This window comes from Phoca vitulina, unplaced genomic scaffold (assembly GCF_004348235.1).
Source record: "Phoca vitulina isolate PV1807 unplaced genomic scaffold, GSC_HSeal_1.0 scaffold23, whole genome shotgun sequence".
In the NCBI taxonomy this organism is placed as follows: Eukaryota; Metazoa; Chordata; class Mammalia; order Carnivora; family Phocidae; genus Phoca; species Phoca vitulina.
Genome location: NW_022589726.1, coordinates 5,115,062 through 5,137,846, shown reverse-complemented (window position 1 = coordinate 5,137,846; position 22,785 = coordinate 5,115,062). Strand labels below are relative to the sequence as shown.

The 22,785-nt window shown below is 41.0% G+C and overlaps 1 protein-coding gene, 1 long non-coding RNA gene and 1 pseudogene across 5 annotated transcripts in view; 1 reads left to right on the top strand and 2 right to left on the bottom strand.

Annotated features, from left to right (window-relative positions):
* Positions 1-18,796, bottom strand: part of CPM (carboxypeptidase M) — a 67,400-nt gene extending 48,604 nt beyond the window's left edge. Inside the window, exons 1-2 of one of the 2 annotated variants that reach the window (XM_032420246.1) lie at positions 18,761-18,796; positions 18,275-18,437 (exon numbers count right to left, since the gene is read on the bottom strand). In XM_032420246.1, the coding sequence (XP_032276137.1) occupies positions 18,275-18,434 (160 nt within the window). In that variant the 5' untranslated portion in view covers positions 18,435-18,437; positions 18,761-18,796. Of the gene's footprint in view, positions 1-18,274; positions 18,438-18,742 lie in introns of both variants that reach the window. The other variant, XM_032420245.1, reaches the window with a different exon arrangement.
* Positions 12,755-12,880, bottom strand: LOC116642693 (annotated as a pseudogene).
* A 147-nt stretch (positions 18,797-18,943) lies between the features above and the next one.
* LOC116642522 overlaps positions 18,944-22,785 on the top strand; it is a 28,658-nt gene continuing 24,816 nt past the window's right edge. For all 3 annotated transcript variants that reach the window (XR_004301348.1, XR_004301347.1, XR_004301349.1), the window contains exon 1: positions 18,944-19,182. This is a non-coding gene — a long non-coding RNA (uncharacterized LOC116642522). The remainder of the gene's footprint in view (positions 19,183-22,785) is intronic.

Genomic DNA, 22,785 nt, shown 5'->3' with positions numbered 1-22,785 from the left:
TCTGCCAGCTACTTACTTTGTGGCCCTGGGCAAGTTACTTAACCACTGGCAAGTCAGTCTCCAAAGCTGTCCACTGGTATTTCCCTCCTAGAGGGCTACAAAGACTCAAGGAGAGAAAGCACAAAGACGCCCTCAGTGAACAGTGGTTTCAACTGCTCTCAACACCAAAGCATGTATCAGTGCTGTGCTGCCCCCTTGCCAAAGACCCCAATTTCTGTAACAGCAACAGCGGCGGGTACTTCCATAGCATTTCTTAGGTGCCAATCAGGAGCACTTCATATCTATTCATTCATTTACCTTCAACAACCCATAAGGTTAATACTATTATTTCCATTTTACAAAAGAGCAAATAAATGGGCCCACAGACAGTAAGAATCTTGCTCAAAATCACAATTACTGAAGAGCATAACAAGAGTCTTAACCACAATTAAACTGTCTTATTGTCATTTTAAAACATCTGTGTATTACAGATCTGGGTATAAATATGGTATTTCACCCTATTCTGATAGCTCCCCAATTTTAATACCTGTTACCAAGATCTCTTTCTTACCAAATTACATTGCTAAACACTTAATTTTCACCCTACCACTTACTTTAAAAACCTATTTTTAGAATGACTGCCAGATGGGAACCTGTTTTAAAGGTGACTCTATAAAAAAGAATGAATGGGGAGAAGAGGCACTTTTCAACTTCTCACTTGTCAATTATGACCTCAGAGATCACGCTGTGGTGCCTAGGAGCGGAAGATGTTTGGGAGCTCAGACGCCTGGACAGTTACCTTCTCCTACTAGGCAACACTCTATTCCATTAGTTCACTCTATTTCCCTAGCGTTTCCACCTCAAAAATGAAGGATTTCTCACTAGACCGCACTGTAACTTTATGCCAGCTCACGAGACATCCCTTAGAGGACATACAGGGTGTGAGAGCCTCAGATTCTGTTTCCCCAGTGTGAAAGGTTACTCTGTTTTCCTTCCTTAACTCACCTCTATCTCCATCTCTGGCAAGCGGGCCCCCGGTGACGAGGAATGGCACCATTACTTGTCTGACCCAACTGTCTCAGTCACTGGCTGCACCTCTGTCTTATGCAGTCATCACCTGGGATCCTGCAGCCTCAGCATCTAAGGTATCTGTCTGTGCTCACCGGAAAATCCCAAGTTCCTGATGGCCAGATTCCATCCCCTGCTCTCTCCCCTTCCACCTTGTCCATCAACCGAGCCCGTATGGGTCTGAACCTCAGTTGTGAGGGGAGCTGCTGGGCTCAGGCAAACCAGGAGGGGTGGTTAAGTGTTTCCAAGCATTTTGAGATACTTAGAGAGGCTGTGTCTCCCTAGAGCATAGCAAGGATTTGGGCATGGGGAGGGTCAAGAATGAGATCTTTTGGGCGCCTGGGTGGCTCAGTCGTTAAGCGTCTGCCTTCGGCTCAGGTCATGATCCCAGGGTCCTGGGATCGAGTCCCACATCGGGCTCCCTGCTCGGCAGGAGGCCTGCTTCTCCCTCTCCCACTCCCCCTGCTTGTGTTCCTGCTCTCGCTACCTCTCTCTCTGTCAAATAAATAAATAAAATCTTTAAAAAAAAAAAAAAAAAGAATGAGATCTTTTGCCTAAACCAACACATAGGTGATCAGCCAAGACACTCTTATTTACACAACCTCCTAGCATTTGGTTTGATTTATACAGAGTATATTCAGTATTCTCTAATGGATACAATCTTGTGTTGATCAGTTTCAGAGGCCTCTGAACCCTTTGTAAAGCATCTACGTTCCAAAAGGGCAGGAACTGATACTCCTTCACACCTACCAGAGGGCCTGGCACATTGCCTTGCCTGTGGCACATCCTCCTCAGTCTATTCTGGCAAAAGTATCATGGTCAATGCAGTAATTTTCATGCCACCCACCGTTGGTCACGGGACCTTTATTCCAATAAAAAAAAAATCTAATGTAAAATCCAAGGTAAGCAGTTAAAGCTGAGCTGCTCTGCATTAGGGAAGGGCAACCCACGCTGTCTTCTGTTTCCTTACCTACTGAAGTATCCCAAGCCACCAGGACAGGAGCCTCCAGGCTCTAGAGACCATTTGAAAATTGAAACAACTGGGGCTCTGAATTCTGACAGACCTGGGTATGAATTCCCAGCCCTGCCGCATACTAGCCTAAGTGTCTTGGGCATGTCATCTTTCTCAAAGCCTCAGTTTCCCATCTGTAAAGCAGAGAGAACACAACTCCCAGATTGATATCAGGATTTAAAATAATGCAGACAAGTATCCAGCACATAGTAAGTATTCAATAAAGTGTAGAACTTTATTACTAATCCTCAAATACCCTTTATCATTCTTTTTAAACATATTTTCCCAAGGACAGAGAACAGAATGTCCTATGGAAACATAATTCCCTTGGGGCTACAAATATTGCAATTTTAGTGAAGAGTTACGGGAATCAAAATATTTCCCCTATTTATCACTGTTCTTTGAACAATCAGTTTCAAAAAAAAGCCCCATGACGACAAAATCCTTCAAAAACTTTGTATCTTCCAGTAAGCACAAACTTACCCTAGATGCTAAGATACAGCAGAAACAACCACGGGCAAATCTTTATCCTTGATCATACATACAAGAGCACCAGAGAGCACACAGAGCTCCAGCCGCTTCTCGCAGCTAACCCCACCAAGCCCCTAGGCTGTGGTCTGTTTTTTTTTTTTTCCCCAAAGATTTTTATTTATTTATTTGAGAGAGAATGAGAGACAGAGAGCACGAGAGGGAAGAGAGTCAGAGGGAGAAGCAGACTCCCTGCCGAGCAGGGAGCCCGATACGGAACTCGATCCCGGGACTCCAGGATCATGACCTGAGCCGAAGGCAGTCGCTTAACCAACTGAGCCACCCAGGCGCCCCTGTGGTCTGTTTTTTCATTCACTTTACCTGGCATTCCTATCCTCTCACCTGTCTGCCTGATAACATTCAAAGCTTTGTTTAAGTATCAGCTTCCCTGATAAGCCTTCCTCCACTTTACCAAGCCTCCTGGAGGTTAGGCCTTTGAATGTCCATAGCCCTGTTACAGTGCTTTTCTCATTCAAGTGACTGGGTGTCAGGCCCCAGCCCGAGCTCCTCAAGAGAAAGGTCCAGGCCTTGTCGTTCTTCGTATCTTTCCACGCAGATTCTGGGAGACAACAGGAGCTCCCTAAATATTTGAATAAATATATAAATGAATTACTAAGAGACAAATTTGAGTTAATGACCCAAATCTACCAGTTACCAAGATAGAAGCTTGGGTCATCAATTGCTTCATCTTTGAACTCTATTTATTTGTTCTCAGCTCTAAAATGGGAATGTAAAGAATTCAGGGTATTTATATAGCTCAAATGAGGAAAATTTGTAAAGGGCCTAGCAGAGTGCCTGGTATGTAATGGGCTCAATAAACATCACTAGCATTTCTTTCATTTCTCATCCTCACTGCTCTTACTGAATAGCTTCCCTAGAAAATGAGACCATGATTGAGTTCCCTCCCAGTGCTGCTACTACCACCTGGAAATACAAATGGTTGTTTTTCCTAAGAATAATATTCCAACATTATTTTTAAGTAGAAAGTATCGGTGCACTGTTGGTGGGGATGTAAAATGGTGCAGCCGTTATGGAAAACAGTATGGTGCTCCCTCAAAAAAATTAAAGCTAGAACTACTATGTGATCCAGCAATCCCACTTCTGGATATATAGATCCAAGGGAAATGAAATCACTATGTCTAAGAAGTATCTGCACCCCTATGTTCATTGCAGCATTATTCACAATAGCCAAGACATGGAAATAACCTAAGTGTCCAGAGATGGATGAATGGATAACCAAAACCACATATATATGTGCTATATTAATATATATAATATAGTCTATTATACATAATATATATTAAATTGCCTATTATATATAGTAAATTTTTATGATATGTAATGGAATATCATTCAGCTGCCAAAAAAGGAAATCCTGCCATTTGAGACAACATGGATGAACCTTGAAAGCATTATGCTAAGTAAAATAAGTCAGACATAGAAAGATATATATTCTATAATCTCATTTAGCTGTGGAATCTAAAAAAGCCAGGGTGCCTGGGTGGCTCAGTCATTAAGCATCTGCCTTCGGCTCAGGTCATGATCCCAGGGTCCTGGGATCGAGTCCCACATCGGGCTCCCTGCTCAGCGGGAAGCCTGCTTCTCCCTCTCCCACTCCCCCTGCTTGTGTTCCTGCTCTCGCTATGTCTCTGTCAAAAAAATAAATCTTTAAAAAAATAAAAAAAATAATAAAATAAAAAAGCCAAAGTCATAGAAACAGAGGAGATTGGTGATTGCAAAGGATCAGGGAGTGTGGGAAATGGGGAAATGTTGATCAAATGGTACAAACTTCCAAGTTCTGAGGATCTAATGTACAGCATGGGGATCATAGTCAACAATACTGTATTATGTACTTTTAAAGTTGCCGATAGTGGATCTTAAATGTTCTCACCACCTGCACAAAATAGTAGTAATGTGAGGTGAAAGATGTGTTAACTAATCTTATTATGGCAATCATTTTACAATATATGCGTATCAAATCATCATGTTCTACACTTTAAGCTTACACAATGTTACATGCCAATTATATCTCAATACAGCTGGGAAAAAAGTATTTGTTTCTATATACTCTGGCATTTCTCTTTGAATTCTAGATTTAATATTTATCAGTTTCTCTACAAGTTTAGCATACACAGAATTGTCTCCAAAACTGCTGATTAAAAAAATCCTTCCCTCTCATGTGATCTGTGCTCTGTGAGGGCAAAAAGAAAAGATCGTATGTGTCATACATTGGTGAAATGTTTTTAATAAAATGTATTGTAAAATAATCTTTAAGGTTTAGATGAAGAGCTCAGTCCAATTATGGGATTTAAATCAGAACTTTTTTTTTTTTTTTTAAATCAGAACTTTTCACACTGATAGTTGTTGGGAACTGTTATTTTTACAGATTTGATATTACGTTTTGTTGGTGTTCTGATTTACCCAGTCTGGTGGATTTGTATTTTCTCACCGCACCCCCCCCTCCATGGCTGTTCCACTTTATATCTTAAAGGGTATCTTTACTGTAATGCAAAATGAAATGTAGTGATCAGAAATTTTCCAATCAAGAAAACAAATTTGTCATTTTCCGATCAGGCATGAATCCCTAGGATGATTATGGCTCCTCCTGGATGAAGCCAAAATCTTCAACAAAGTGTACAAGGTCCTCCATGATCTTCCCACCTTGCCTCCTCTCTCCCCTCCACGCTGTCCTCTTCAGCCACACTGAACATCATGTGTTCCTTAAGGTCAATATGCTCCTTCACCACCAGGCCTTCGAACGTGCTATTTACTGCCTCGCCGTCCTCCTTCCACCTGGACGCCTGCAGGTCTCGGCCACAGCGCGTCTCCTTGCCGTGGCTCCCACAGGGCCGCTCGCACCTGTATCTCGTGGGGGTCTCTTCCCTCCTACTCACTTCTCAGGCTGTCAACCCCATCAGGGCAGGGACCAAGTCTAACTTCTTTACCTCTATATTCCTATGCTAGCACACACCACAAACTATATTAGGCATTCAATAAATGTCCTCGGAATAAAGAGGTCTAGAGAAAAACAATTTAACTCCACTTTCTGGCTCTCAGTTTTCAGTTACAGCAGCAGTCAACATGGTTGGTTAACCAAGACCTCAGCAAGGAAAGAGTTAAAACAGCCTGTCTCTTTTACTCACCCCTTGCTTATCTCCAGGAGCACTTGCAGTGGCAGGAATGAGCCTTAGCCAAACTCTGAGCACTATACTCCTGAAATGTTCACTAATTAATGATGTTATTTTGTACCCTCAAGCCAGTAGTCGGTCAGGACGAACCAAGCCAAAAGCATTGTTTAAAGTAAACAAGAAGATTCCTGATGCGCACTTGGTATCTTGTAGGAGCCTGCGCTCCGGATGGGTGCACAGTTATGTGATCAGCTCCCCTGAAGGACTCTGGACTGCCAAGACTTGAGTGGGCTTCCCTGGGTGGAGGTACAGTTCACAGCTGGAGAGAAACACAGAGCAGTGGGATCCTCACACGGGGACAGCAAAGAAGCTGATGCTGACCTTTCGGGTCTTTGCCTATGTAGATCATTATCCTGCTGTTCCTGCACCATATTCTTTGTTTAATAAACCTTAGCTCTAGGGCACCTGGGTGGCCCAATCGGTCAAGCGTCTGCCTTCAGCTCAGGTCATGGTCCCGGGGTCCTGGGATCGAGCCCCGCGTTGGGCTCCCTGCTCAGTGGGGAGTCTGCTTTTCCCTCCCCCCTGCTCATGCTCACTTGTTCTCTAATAAATAAATTAAATCTTTAAAAAAAAAAATAAACCTTAGCTCTAAATAGGACTTCATGTTGAGTTGTGAGTCCTTCTAGCAATTCACTAGTGGGTGGTCAAGGGACCTCAAAATAGCCTCCTTCTTGAGCTGCTGCCCTTCCTTGATGTCTGTGATTCCACTCTTCCTTTTCCTCCTATCCTATTGCTGATTTTCTTTTCATCTCCTTTACTGGCTTCTAGCTTTACCAGATTCTAAATGGCATAATGTCCTATAGCTCTCTTCTGGCCTTCTTTTATCTTCACTTGTTAGATTATTTTCAGTTCCATGGGTTTCAATGCCATCTATATATTGATAACCCTCAAGTGTATTTGTCTATTTCTCTAGCCAACCTCTCCCCCAAACTCCACATCCATACCCAACTACTGGACATCCCCATTGGATGTCTACTAAGGACTTCAAACTTATAAAAAGTTGTCTAAATCAGAGCTCTTGATTTCAACCCAAACTTGCCTTTTTCTAGTTGTCCCCATCTTGGTCAATAATACCTCCCACACTCAGTTGGCCAAGCATAAAAGCTAAAGGTCATTCCAGGGTTTTTTCTCCTGATATTCCCCTTCCCCTTTTAATCTATTAGCAAGTATTGTTGGTTTTGTTTACTGAAACAAATCTTTAATCCTTACACTTCCTTCCATTTCTAATGCAGCATCTTAATCAAAATCACCACCATCACCATTTGCCTGAATTATTATAACTGGATTATTCTCTCTGCTTCTATACTTGCCCCTTTCTAATTCTCTATTCAGCAGGCAAAGTTATTTTTTTAAACCTACCTCAGTTTATATTACTGTCCTTAAAACCCTTAAAACTGTCCTTAAAATAATGGTTCCCTATTATCCTCAGAACAGAATTGAACTTTCCATGCTTGAATTGGCTTGCTATAGTACTCTATGATCTGTCCCCTACACACCTCTCCAACTTCATCCAGTAGGACTCTGCCTTTGCTCACTATCCTCCAGCTCCCCTGGTTTTGCTTCTATTCTTAGAATATAGCAATAACCTGTCCACCTCAAGGCCTTTGCAACTGTTGCCCACTTCTGCACTTGGAACCAGTGTGTGCTGTAGATCCCATAAACACATTTTGTGCACTTAGAAGTACACGTTCTTAAAACTTAAAAGATGATCAAGCTCAATTAAACTGTTTATTAAAGCCAAAATGTGGTATATCCCAATTTATCTGTTTCTTTAAAAATAGAAAGGAACTTACCAGTAACAAATGATAAACCAGTTAGGCTTATCTCCAGGATGCTAAAAGATTATTCAACTGAGTTCCTAAGAGTAACAGAAAGAAAATGTTCTCCAATTGAGTGGCCTTTATCTGATATTTAACTCCACGTACATCTAGTATTATTAAGATGTACATAAATCTTTCTAATTAAAAAGTAATGGGGAGGGGCGCCTGGCTGGCTCAGTCATTAAGCATCTGCCTTCAGCTCAGGTCATGATCCCAGGGTCCTGGGATCGAGCCCCTCATCATTGGGCTCCCTGCTCGGCGGGAAGCCTCCTTCTCCCTCTCCCACTTCCACTGCTTGTGTTCCCTCTCTGTGTCTCTCTCTGTCAAATAAATAAATAAAATCTTAAAAAAAAAAAAAAAAAAACAACCGGGGGAAAAAAGTAATGGAGAAACTGAATTGCTGCATGTTAAAATGATCTGTGCAGGGGCACCTGGGTGGCTCAGTCAGTTAAGTGGCTGCCTTCAGCTCAGGTTATGATCTCAGAGTCCTAGGATGGAGCCCCGAGTAGGACTTTGTGCTCAACAAAGGGTCTGCTTTTCTCTCTCTCTTTCTCTCCCTCTGCCCCTCCCCACAGCTTGTTCCCTCTCTCAAATAAAATCTTTAAAAAAAAATGGTCTGTGTGCTCTACACATCTCCAGGTGCCTATACTCACAAGAGTGACTACCACCCCCTGCCTTTAAGAGAATTTTAATGGGTGCCCAATGGGCAAGGGAATGAATATTTAGTAGGATCTAAAAATTAAAGTTAAGGTTCTTCAACAGTCTATCTACCTGTGAATTTCCAAAACCTGGGCCTTTCTGAACCACTTGAAGCAAGAATAAATGTGTCATATACCTTCATCTTAAATCTGTACAACATTCCTGAGTGTGGATGGAAAAAAGCCACTGAATCAAGGGGTTTCCATTTTCTGCTGAACTGTGTGGGGTGGAGGGCAGGTTTCATCAAAGGATCCTTCTCTTTTTAAATTCTCTAAATAGGCACTTAAATTATCTTTGCACTGTTCAAATAAAACAAGGCATATTTACTCAACTCTACTTACTGGAGGAGCATGCATATCTCCTTTTTACTCGCTCTTAATACATGTTTGGTTAGTGTTTGGTTAGTGTTTGGGGGACCCAAGGGATAGGGGGACAGAACCACTCCAGGCTTGGAGTAATTCAATTATGCCCTTCACTACCTGAAAGACACTCAGGTCCCTGTTGCCACCTCCTATGCTCCAGTGACTTATCTTAAGCGGTGGCATCTACCTCTCCAATTTATATTATTTGCCATAAAATAGCAGCAATTCAACAGTTTCCCCGTTACTTTTTAATTAGATTTATTTACACCTTAATAATACTAGATGCACATGGAGCTAAATTTCAGATAAAGGCTAGTCAATTGGGGACATTTTATTTTTTTCTATTACTCTTAGAAACTCAGTTGAATACCATAAAAATACCACAAAAATACCACAAAAATACTTGAGAGACTGAAGTACTTACTACATACAATTTATGTAGTGATATAAAGTTATATACGGTAAATTTAACTATATAAAAGCATATATAAAAATATATATCCTATATACTTAACACAGTATAATAACATGACTATATACTATATTGTATAAAAGTAGATTTACATTCATGTTTCACTTACTATGCATGGAAAAACTCTTCAGCTTTGACCCTGAGAGTGCTTGGCCTTTAATAAGCACAGATCCGGGCCTAGGATAGGAAGATGAGTACAGCCTGATCCCTGCCCCCAGGTGTAACATAGCTTGTTAGAGCCAGAGCTGCCAGGAAGAGGGGTGCAGGGAGATGCTAACTCCGCCCAGGGGACTGGAGAAAGGCTTCCAGGAGGAGTTAACATTTTGAACTAAGCCGTGAAGAACTCAATGAGTGATCACAGGGCCTGTAACATCCATTCCCACTCTAAAAATGGGACATTGTACTAAATTTTGTCTGACTGTATTCATAATATACTTGTGTACTTTGTCAGAAAGGTATCTGAGGCATGTATTTGGATAACTGTTCATGTGACTTCAATTGTGCTCAAGTATGGTTCTAGTTTTCTCAGAAGATTTCTATCAGAGAAATTAGAAAACCGGGAAAGGAACTAATGGAAAGCTCTTTACCTAAACAGAAGGGGGATTTCACTGGTTTCTTCTACTAAACCCTGTGCAAGGGTAAACCCTCCCAATACCTAAGCACGACGGTTAATGCCTTTATACCCCACATGAAGGTTGTTACCTTCAGCTCTGGGTAAGTTCATGATAAGTCTGTGGACCCAGTTTGAAGGCAATCTGTTTGAAGTTGGCAGTGGGGACTAAGCCCTCCAGCTGAGCTTGCTGAAGCTACTATGCCAAGGGTCACAGACCAGAAAATTTGTACTTTAAAACATCTGACATGCAGCAATCCTTACAACACCGAGATGAGAAACAGTCTTAATGTGCAACTCATGTCTGTTGCCTTTTAACCAAACTCAAATTAGGATTTACGAACTTCTCAGCAAACTACTATACCGTATTACATTGAATCACTAAGGAGCTAGGAACAACACCAATTGCTTTAAATCACTAGATAGGAAGACCTGCTTTAATCTCCTGAACCCGATGCAAACTGGTGTTTGAAATAATCTTGACTTTTTTTTTTTTTTTTACTTTAGGATTCCTTTTATCTTACTAGGTACTCTTAACGAAAGGGACATTCTAGAAACACAAACTGAAAGAAGGAAACAGGACTAATGGCAGTTTTTGTGGCTCAACTCCATCTACCACTGTCACCAGTGTTACCTGCAGACACGCATGTTCACGGATTAAGAACAGAGACCAAACATCTTTTGGATGCTGGCTACATAAACTTGAATCTAGGTCTGTGACTTTACTTCAACAGTTCCTAGCCCTATCAGTTTATGCCTCTTTTTTCATGTCCAATATTTTGCGATCTTCCTTTACCATGCTGGCATAACATGCCCAGAAAACACATTTATGTAATTTCAAAAAGATCAGTATAACATTCAAATTATATAAAAGAGAAATAAAAGACAAACTTATAATAAAACCTGGTATCAGCAGGTAAACCCTTGGACACGGGCCACGAGAAGACATGGGAAAGTCAGATGCTTATACCTATACTTGAGAGTCACAACGAATGCAGACAGATTCAACTGCTACAAAGGCAGACGGATTCAACTGTGGTCACTGGTGTCAGGATTTTATGAATGTGAAATCCCTCCCAATCAAGTTCAGAGCTACGGAAAATAGAATTTCCCCTCAGTTTACATACAGTTACATTCCTGGAAAGTTCAGTATGTATTAAAACTGTGGGGAAAGTATTTTTATTTGTACATAAAACAGAGTTTGGTTTTAGGTTCAGATAACTGTAAACTGGTCTTTCACCTAGAGGGCATTAGAAAATGTGGGTGATAATTTTTTTACTCTGCATAACTTCGTGCATTGCTGACAAGATCAGAAGAATGCATCAGGAGGGTTCCCCCTGCCAAGACTTATGTTATTGGCCTAAACGTCCCCCTCACATTTCCAAAATTCCCCCTAGGGGGCAGTACTGCTCTTAATGAGAACCACTGTTCTCTAAAGAGATGGCATTTTGGTGGGTGGATGTCCCGTAAGTGTGCAAACCAGAATCTCAGACATCTCCTTTCGCCTCATACTCAAAGAGTTTTGGCATATAGAAAAAATTTATCTTTAAAACAAAAGATGGAATCCAAACTGCTTTAGATGAAACTGAATACCTAAAATGGATCCAGGAATTCCACAGATCACTTATCACATAAAAAAAAAAAAAAAAAAAAAAAAAAAATTAATATAAGACTTCTCTTGGATGATAGAGAAAGCCTGTCAACTTTTTCAGAATCGGGTCAGAGGGAAGATGGCCAGGGCAGGAGATACAGGGTGGAGGTGGGAAGGAACAAGGACAGAGAAAAAAATAACTGGAGAAACTAAAAGTAAAGAAGGTTCAAAATTTGGCACAAAACAGGCATTGGTTTCATTTACTAATAATTTGGCTCCTCTGTCATTTATTATGTATAATTCACTTAATCTCAATTCTTTGTATGTAAATTGGAGGATAATAATGGTATTTCATACCATTGTTAGAATGATCAGGTGAAACATAATATGTAAAGTACCAGGCAAATAGTAAAAGTCACTTGATATTGGCTGTCACTTTTTTTTAAGTTTCAAATGCCACTTGTCCCTAGAGTATTGCCATTTAGATAGATTTGAGATTTGGAATAAAAATGGTTACTAGATAGAAGAAGCAGAGTAAAATCCTATGTTACTTTTTGGATATTCTGTCTCAATTTCCTCTTTATTTTTGTTTTTTAAAGATTTATTTGACAGAGACAGCGAGAGCAGGAACACAAGCAGGGGGAGGGGGAGAGGGAGAAGTAGGCTTCCTGTGGAGCAGGGAGCCCGATGTGGGGCTCAATCCCAGGACCCTGGGATCATGACTGAGGGCACACGCTTAACAACTGAGCCACCCAGGCGCCCCTCAATTTCCTTTTAAAATATCATACTATAAATGTAGGGGAAATCTAAATCTTTTCTTTATCTTAAAAAAAGGCAGTATCTTTAAGAAACCCTGAATGGGGCGCCTGGGTGGCTCAGTTGGTTAAGCGACTGCCTTCGGCTCAGGTCATGATCCTGGAGTCCCTGGATTGAGTCCCGCATCGGGCTCCCTGCTCAGTGGGGACTCTGCTTCTCCCTCTGACCCTCCTCCCTCTCATGCTCTCTGTCTCTCATTCTCTCTCTCAAATAAATAAATAAAATCTTTAAAAAAAAAAAAAAAAAAAAGAAACCCTGAATGGTGATAAACAAGGCTGATATTTGTAAGATGTTTCAGAAAAGGACTCTGCATTTCAAACCTTTCAAGAAGCAGAAAGGCTTGCCAAACCATGATAACTTTAAATCACAAAAGTGTATTATAGCTGAAATTCCTAGATTGTAATGATTTTCTTGATATTTGGTCCTCGATATCATATTTACATCATAATGAGCATTTTAGGGGCGCTTGGGTGGCTCAGTTGGTTAAACACTTGATTTCAGCTCAGGTCGTGGTCTCAGAGTCATGAGATTGAGGCCATGTTGGGCTCTGTGCTGGGCCTGGAGCCTGCTTAAGATTTTCTCTTCCTCTGCCCCCACCCTTGTGTACGCATGCTTTCTCTCCAAAAAAAAAAAAAGCATTTAATACAGGATCCTACAGGATCCCAAGCAAACTAGCTTTATGATCACACTTGAGAAATGCTACACTTGATCTTAGCCAAAAGGCAGAGAAGCAATCACACTTGAGAAATGAACAGAGTGTGACAGAAAACTAAATGTGGCAAGTTTTATACACAATGTTCTTTTCTGAGGGCAAATCACCAGCTAAAATCTACCCCATGAAGGGCAGCAGACAAAGAGATCTGTGCATGAGCACACAGTACTGGCCTCTGTGGAGCAGGAGTCTAAACCAATTCTAGGGAGATTACTGAGCATCTGAAATGGTATTGCTCCTGGCAGAGTAATTCCATTAGTATCTGTTGAATGAATATGTGAAGGTGAGTGTTGTTGGGGAAAAAGCATGAGAAATAAATTCTCCTTTATACATTAAACAATGAAAAACAGACACTTCAATAGTCTTTATTATTATGCTATTATTTTAAGAACACAACATAAGATCTACCATCTAGGCAAATTTTTAAGCATACAATACAGTACTGTTTAACTGTAGGCACTATGCAGTAAAAAGCAGATCTCTAAGACAGAGTCATCTTGTATGACCGAAACTTTGTACTCTTCGACAAATCTACAATAATCTTCCAAATCACTAATGCCAGTACTGATTTATGACTAACAGAAGATTTAGAGAAGTTGTTTTCTTAGCATACATTTCTCGTGAGATTATAAAAATCAATACAATCTTTTTGGGAAAGCAATTTGGTTACATGTATCAAATACATGAAACTGCTTAAGACCTGGTAATTTCCTTTTTGGAAAACTTCTCCCTAACAGCAGCTACGATATCCCTAGCAGCAGCTTTTATGTAGCACTTTCTATGTGCCAGGAATTATCCAACAACTCCAGGTCACATTGCTACAGAGTAGAGGATCTAGAATTTGCACTTGGGCACTGTGGTTCCAAAGTCTGTGTTCTTTTGCCCTCTTAGCTTTGAAGATGTCTACTGTGGCACTATTTGTAACAGGAAAAGTTTAGAAACAAACTAAATGTCCATCAGTGGGGTAGAAGTTATATAAACACTAGGATATCCATTGATAGGACACAAAGCAGAGCATTAAAATCAACTTTTAGAAATAACATGTTTGCATGCACAAACAAGATAATTAGCTTAGTGTGAGGGAGAAAGGCACAGAACAGTACACATAGTGATTTTAGTCTACTAAATGTTTTCTTTGTATGGGGAGATTTTAATTTTCTTCTTGGTGCTTTGCTGTACCTTCCAAATTTTCTAAATGAACTTAACTTCCTTTTGTACTCAGAAAAAAGTTACTAACAAATTTCTCTCTAGGTCAGCATGGCTCAATCAACATATAACACGAGTCATATAATTTAAAATATTCTAGTAACCATAACCACATTAACAGAAGTAAAAAGCAGGGGAAATTTTAAAAATATTTTTAACCTATAGTTCTAAATTATCATTTCAACAGGTGATCAACATAAAAACATTTTACTTTTTTTGTATTAAGTCTACAAAATCACTTAGCACATCTCAATTCTGTCTAGTCACATTCCAACTGCTCAATAACCAGGTGACTAATGACTACTGTAATGAAGAACACAGCCATAGATCCTTGGCAGAAGCTATACTTTCAAATCACATGTGCCCAAACCATGACTCTAGAAAACCCAATCTCCACATAACCATCTACATCTGTGTCAGACTGCCTCTTTAAGGGGCAAAGAGATGGGCTTGGGAGATACATGGATCTGCATTTGAATCCTCTAGCACTTACTGACTGTGTGATCTTCAGCAGTTAATTAACTTCCCCTGTGCTGCATTGACCTGTTTTGTAAACAAGGATAACAATACCTACTCAGAGTCAGAGATTGAAATAATGTATTAAAACATATAATATGGAAGTACTTGATAACAGATTTTTATGATCTACTCCTTGCCCTTTGCAACCTTTTTTATTCAGATAAAGTAAAGGTTAGACTAAGCAGAAGGGAAGATTCTTAAAATGGAGATGGTAGAAAAATCTCATTTTAAATGGTCCTAAAACTAGAAAAAGGAATACTCATTCACTGTTGAGAAGGCAGACTGGTGCAGTCACTCTGGAAAACAGTATGGAGGGTCCACAAAAAAGTTAAAAATAGAACTACCCTACCATCCAGTAATTGCCCATTGGGTATTTACCCAAAGAATACAAAAACACTAATTCAAAGGTATACATGTACCCCTATGTTTATAGCAGCAGGATTCACAATAGCCAAGATATGGAAGCAGCCAAGTGTCCACTGATTGATGCCCGGATAATGATGTGAATACACACACACACAAACACACACAATAGAATATTATTCAGCCATAAAAAATAACGAAATCGTGCCACTTACAAGGACATGGATGGAGCTAGAGTATAATAGTAAGCAAAATGTCAGTTGGAGACAAATACCCATTTCACTCATATATGGAATTTAAGAAACAAAAAATGAACAAAGGAAAAAGAGAGACAAAATAAAGAAACAGACTCAATTATAGAAAACAAACTGATAGTTACCAGAGGGGAAGGGAGGGAAGTGCAGAATGGGTGAAATGGATTGATGGGGATTAAGGAGTACGCTTGTGCTGAGCACTGGGTGATGTATCAAAGTGATGATTCACTATATTGTACACGTGAAACTAATATAACACTATGTTAACTGGAATTAAAACTTAAAAAGCCAAAAAAAAATAAAGTCCTAGAACTAATTTTGGGGAGTGTGGAGAGGCTCGGGGAAATCCACAATAAATGTATTCGTCCTTTAAAGGGGGCTACTTAATGGCAGGCAACGAATGGCACACAACTTTGCTGGCTTCACATGGCTTTCACTCAGCAAACATTCAATTCATTAACAAACAAAATATAAATTACTGAATATGTGCCAGCATCATACTAGACAGAGGGGGTTACGAGTGGAAAAAAAAGGGGGGGTATATTCGCTTAAACGGACGAATGAATAAACCAATGAATATTGTACCTTTTCTAATTTTTCTCAACTCAGTTGTCAGTTTTTTGAGTTGCTGCTCTTGTTTCACCTAAGATTTTACTAGGTCATTATGTCATGGGGTTTCCCCAAAAGCTCCAAATGAAATATGGTCAGTCTACTATGGCTGAATCTGGGTGAAGGGTAAATGTGGGCTCAACTTTTGTGTGGATTTCAAGCATTTCAAAATAAAAAACTGAAAAGAAAAATCACCAGTTACAATGGAAGGTAATCATCATGATATGTATCAATGCTTTTAAAGCATCATTGTTTATAATAGATCATCAGAACCATATAGATGCCCCCAAATGGTAAATGACTAAGACAATTCCCATAACCAAGAGGATAAAATACTATATAGCAACCAATTTACATCTGCAGACTTTGTCAATTCATAGAAATATGTAATGAAATAATGTGAATTGAGGAAAAAGGCAGAATAGGATCCATGATTACAATAACAAAAATCCACGTGATGTGCATTTACAAAAACTAAAAATGTACTTGACTGGGTAGGAATATTACTTCCTATTCTAGGTAGATTGCCCAGGTTCATAATTAAAAAAATAAATAACAAATATGGTAAAGACTGTTTGCTAAGCAAACGTATCCTACACCAGAGGGTGGGACAGCCAGGGAAAACTGCCTATCTAGTGAAAAGAGCACCAACAAATGAGCACTGGTTTTCAATGGTCATGATAACATGCAGTGATACAGTGTACAGTTTAACCCACCATTTGGAACCTTTTTCTTAATCAGAGTAATTATTCAGAACAATATATTCAACACAAACATCTGACGACGAGTGTCAGATTTTTACATGATAACTTCTCAGTCCTTTAACCACAAGAGTGCATAGAAAGTGGGGGAAAAAAAAAAAGCCTACTGGCTTTCAATGTTACTGTGGTCTGATATCATGAAAGATGGATCAGAGTAGCTGGTTCACCTTAAGAGATTCCCCAATTTTCTTTCACAAGCACTTTGTGTTTGAAAACATAAAAGCTTGCCAAATCATTTAGTACTTAAAATTAACAACACCCTCATCATCTTGTGGTTTAAATGACTGAACAATAACTCAAGATATTTGCTTTACTAAAGATCTTTTAAAATTGCTCTTCTCTTGAACCCTAGGGGGAAATGATTTCAAAAGGCTGAACACATATGCTGATTCAAGATGTGATTTCTCACACATCCAACCTCTGTAATTCGGATTATAGAGCAATATAGAGTAATTCTGGCACCAACTCTTTGGCAATGTTGTTGAAAACAAAGATACCATTAAACACATGACCCAGCATTTTTTATTTTGCATTACATATAAGTAAATTTGTATAGTAGGTCTTCTTTAATATAAAAACATGACTTTAATTTTTTTTTCTTGAAAATGATTGAGAATATGGTAATTAAGAGACACTCCTTGGTTCAAAAGCTCAGAGCTAAAATCTACGTAGAGTTTGAACACACCTTATAAAGAGAGGAGATCCGAACTGCATAAACTTAACAAAACTTCTAATTTAAGCATTAAGTTTTCAGGTAATCCCTTCGGGAGCACCAATATAAAAAGATTAAGAAATAACAATGTTTGATAAAGTATTCGCCTTGTCCCCAAAATATCTACGCCTTTAAGTAGAAGGATCTGAATGCCAATCCTGGTTATAAAATCCACCATCTGGTGATCTTGAGCAAAATACTTAATATCTGATTCAAATTCCCTGTCTCTAAAAATTAGACAATATACAGCTATTTTTTTAATATATAATTTCTAAATTAAATAAAGCAAATGATAAATGTGAAAATGCTAGTCCCAGTCATTGCTAACATATATTTATTATCCAGCAATTGTCTTATTCAAACAGATGATTTTAAAAGAGCCTTTAATCAGTATCAGAGCCACTTTTTGGCATAACTTTAAGCCATAGGGCTAATTACACAGGACACAAATCTTACCAACTGTGCTATTTAACACTAAAATTTATAGAAACGATAGTTTTGCATCACTTTATGTCATAGGGCTAATTATACACAACAGAAATCTCACCAACAGAACTGAACTATTTTAGCTTAAAGGAGACTTAAAAAAAAGACACTAAGAGTCCAAATCATTTAAAGAAGCCAACAAAAAGGGAAAGCTGCTATGGATAAACGGAGACTTTCTCGACATAAGTTTACCTACCAAGAAAAACTAAAAGACACACCTCAAGCAACCAGTGCAAGATGGAAAAAGAATGCCATTAACGCATAGGACTCAATGACACTGAATGACAGCAGAGACGTTTACTAAAATTCAGGTCTTCCTACTACTTCCCTGACAAAATAAAACAACACAACACACAAAAGCAGAAAACCACCAACACGCAAGGCACCGGCTTATCCGCTTGGAGCTCCTCCAAGCAGCTCCAAGGAAAGGGGACAGGAAGCTAAGGTATATTTAATGAACGAAAGCGAGGGCTGGGGGTTTGGGAAAGTGCACGAGATGGACCCTACCTTTCACAGACTTCCCAATACTGTGTAAGCGAGTGATAGAACTGTAGTTTTGGGCCACATTCTTCAAAAACGCTTCCATCTCTTCCTGGTGGTGGTAGCCGAAATCCAGCGCAGCTACCGAAGGCAGCAGCAACCCTAGCCACAGGCGGGCGAAGTCCATGTTCTAGAGATGAATACAAATAACAAAGCTGAGAACCGATAAGGAAAGGGTTGTGGACGTCACTAGCTCGGCTCAGCCCTGCAATGTCAAGTCTCCTGACACTGCCGCTCCGTGCTTCCAAGAAGGTAAAAGTTGGAAGCAGCACCTTCGGGAGTTGGTGTGAGCGGAGCACGGGCAGCCTCCAATGCCCTCCATCCCGCCGCCCGCCCACCGCCCCTTCCTCCCACCCTCCCTCCTTCTCCTCCGGGAGTCGCCGCGGGCCGGCAGCTGCAGCAGCTGCGAGGAGGTCCGCGCGCCCTCAGCCTCACCCCTGCCCAGGCGCGCACCTCCGCCCGCCGCCTGCCGCCCGCCGGGGCCCGACATTATAGCCGGGCCGGGGGACGGGCGCTCCCGGGCCCCGCCCCCGGCCCTGACTGACGTGCCGCCGGCCCACTCGGGCGCCGTGCGGGCCCCTGCTGGGCGGGGCCGAGCGGCGCGGCCGGGGCGGCTCAGCACCCTTCGGACCTGGGCGAGCTGGAGCCCGCTCGGCGCCGGGTTACGGGGGTGCGCCGGCCCGTGCGGGTGGGCGGCGGAGGGCGGAGGAAAACCGAGTCGCCTGTCGCGGTCCCGGGCTTTGCCGGCGGTCCCAGGCTTTGCCGGCGCCCCCGGCTGGAAGCGTCTCCTCCCCTCGGCCACGGCTCCGGCGAGGGGCACGCGAGTTTGCAGCTGTAGAGCCGGGTCCTTGGCTCACCTGGAGCCCCGGGACGCGGTAAGAGCTCCACGTGGCTCTCACGGGTCTCTGCGGCGCGAGTCGTAGGGGCCGCGCTCCCAGCTGTGCCAGGCTACCCAGCCGTGCTCTGAGGACGCGTGGGATTTTATCTTATTTTTTTTAAAGATTGATTGATTGATTGAGAGCGCGCACGAGTGGGGGGAGGGTCAGAGGGCGAAGCAGACTGCCCACTGAGCATGGAGCCCGATGCGGGGACTGATCCCGAGACTCCAGGATCATGACCCAGCTTAAGGCAGCCGCCCAACCGAGTCACCCAGGCGCCCAGACGCATGGGATTTTAGAGAGAAGAACGCATGTGTGTAGAAGTTTTAAATTGCCAACTGTGCAGTATAGGAAAATTTCCGACAAATTTATTTGGTGTGTGAGATTGGCTAAATCAGTTAAATTTAAAACTGGAAATCACATGGAAGAAAGCACAGCTACTATTTGTAAATACAACACTCCCGCCACCAACACTCCCTAGGCCAATTTCAGTTCTCTTTCTAAAATGCTTCTTTCTGGAAGGTGGTCTACATTTGCACTAGGGATAACAAAGATTTCAACTAAACCCGAGAGGCGGTTTGTGGTGCCGGCCAAGACCTCACACACCTGTCACACATTACCTGTCAGAGAGATTGGAGATTCGTGCCAAGGGTCCAGTGAATATGAAAAGCTTGAAAACCATTGATATGGGATAATACTCCTCTTTAACAGATTAAAAATCCTAGAGCCCCACTGAAAACTAATTGAACAGAGTTTCTCTCCATGAATTCCTGGAAAGGACATTTTAAAAAAGTGTCTTGAGTGAATCAAATATGCCGTCCAGAGCTGAAAACCGCTATTGATTTGCCTGCCTCTTCTTTGTTGCAGATACAGATACTATTGTAGAATTGAGCTCTCAGGAACAATGAGGCCTCCTGTGATTCCCAGGCAGCAGAGCCTGGATGGATAAAACCTAACTAAGACTGTAGCGTCACAAGATATGGGTTCCAATCCTTGCTTGGACTCTCTGTGGTTGTGTCAACTCGCGGATTTCTTTTTTAAGTATCAGAGTTACTATGCTAACTGTGACTTCTGCTAGATGGCTTGAAGAGGTTCTTTCGCTGTTGTTCATTGACTAAGAGGTTCTAAAGGAGGTGGAATGGGGTTGAGGAGGTTACATTTAGGCAAAGTTACTATAAAAATGGGAAAGGGAGCTGATGAGGAACAAAGTGAAAGCTTGCTGATTGGACTTTAGAAATGATACATTTGTTATAGAAGAAGGTAGCAGTTTTAAGATTTCCTTCAGGGGTACTGTGGCTGGAGACTGGAGAAATGTTGCCTTTGTCAATACTGGGGTGGAGATTGCAAGGGTTGTTGTTCCAGAAAAACAAAGGGGTGAAGTAGAGTTGAAATTCCTGTCCTTGGGATTCACAGTAGGTAGGAAAGGAAGGAAATTCAGAGGAGAACCAGAGAATGGAGGTAGAGGGTACAGAGGACTGAGGGCTGAAGGTCTAAAACCTAGTGACTCAAAGTGTGGCCTAGGAACCGAGTTGACATCACTTGTAAGCTTGTTGGAAAGACAGGCTCCCTTGTCCCATTACAAACCTACTGAATCCGAATGTGAATTTTAATAAGATTCTAGTTAATTCATATGTACATTCAAATTTAATTTGCACTGGTCTAGAAGTAGCAAAGGCTTAGTATTAGAGTCTAATGAGAAATAAAGAAAAATAGAAGGTTGGTCTAATAGAATAAAACACTGAAGTATAAGACTTCAGAGGTGATCTTTCTAAGTATGACTTAGTATTACTTAAGTATTACTTTCTAACAGTAAAACCACAATAAAGAGGCTAATAATTTGACAACATAAAAAATGGATACCTTCTGTAAAGGAAAACTCAGCATAAATGTTACCAGAAAAATTACAAACTGGAAGAAAGAATTACTAGCTCTTACAAACCCAAGAATGGACAAAAGACATTAATTAGCAGCTCACAAAAGGAGTAATACAAATGACTAATAAACATAGTAAAAGCTACCAACCTGGTTAGCAATCAAAGAATTTACAAGTTTAAAGGGCAAAATGGTATGTTTTGTTTTTTCACTAAGAAAAACAGTACTTGGACAAGATGTAAGGAAATGGCATTTCTGCTGTTTAAACAGTAATATAAATTGATACAGCACTTTTGGAGGACTATCGGGGAATAGATATCAACATTTAAAATATGTTGTTCCTTTCTAGGAATTTAAGCTATGCAGGTAATTCAAAGAAGTGCTAAGTTTATATATGTTAAGATATTTATTAGCACCACTGTTTTTAATTATAAAAAAATAGATAAATATAAATGTCAAATAATAGCAGATTGATTGTATCAGTGGTTCTCAACTGGGGCAAGACTGTCCACAGAAGCCATTTGGAATAGCTGGAAACATTTTTTTTTTAAAGATTTTATTTGTTTGTTTGTTTATTTATTTATTTGAGAGAGAGAGAGAGAGTACGCAGGCTCCCAGGGGCGGGTGGGGGTGGGGGGAGGGGCAGAGGGGGAGGGAGAGGGACAAACAGATTATTTCACTGAGCATGGGGCCTGATGCTGGGCTTGATCTCAGGATCCTGAGATCATGACCTAAGTGGAAATCAAGAGTCGGATTCTTTTTTTTTTTTTTAATTTTTTTATTGTTATGTTAATCCCCATACATTACATCATTAGTTTTAGATACAGTGTTCCATGATTCATTGTTTGTGCATAACACCCAGTGCTCCATGCAGAACGTGCCCTCCTCAATACCCATCACCAGGCTAACCCATCCTCCCACCCCCCTCCCCTCTAGAACCCTCAGTTTGTTTTTCAGAGTCCATAGTCTCTCATGATTTGTTTCCCCCTCCAATTTCCCCCCCTTCATTCTTCCCCTCCTGCTACATTCTTCTTCTTTTTTTTCTTTCTTAACATATATTGCATTATTTGTTTCAGAGGTACAAATCTGAGATTCAAGAGTCTTGCACAATTCACAGCGCTTACCAGAGCACATACCCTCCCCAGTGTCCATCACCCAGTCACCCCATCCCTCCCACCCCACCCCCCACTCCAGCAACCCTCAGTTTGTTTCCTGAGATTAAGAATTCCTCATATCAGTGAGGTCATATGATACATGTCTTTCTCTGTTTGACTTATTTCGCTCAGCATAATACCCTCCAGTTCCATCCACGTCATTGCAAATGGCAAGATCTCATTCCTTTTGATGGCTGCATAATATTCCATTGTATATATGTACCACATCTTCTTTATCCATTCATCTGTTGATGGACATCTTGGAAGAGTCGGATTCTTAACTTACTGAGCCACCCAGGGGCCCCTGGCAGGAAACATTTTTCATTGTCATGCCTAGGGGAATGGTGCCGCTGGCATGTGACTGGCAGATGGCAGGAATGCTACAGAACATCCTACGGTGCACAGTACAGGCCCCACGATAAATTATCCAGCCCCAAATGTCAGTGCTGAGGTTGAGACACCTTGAGTTAGATAAAGAATATTACATCCATAAAATAAATTATTTTTTAGCCATAATAATGATGATGTGGTCTGTATAGATTGGCTTGGAAAGGTAAATCATTGAGTGGCAAAA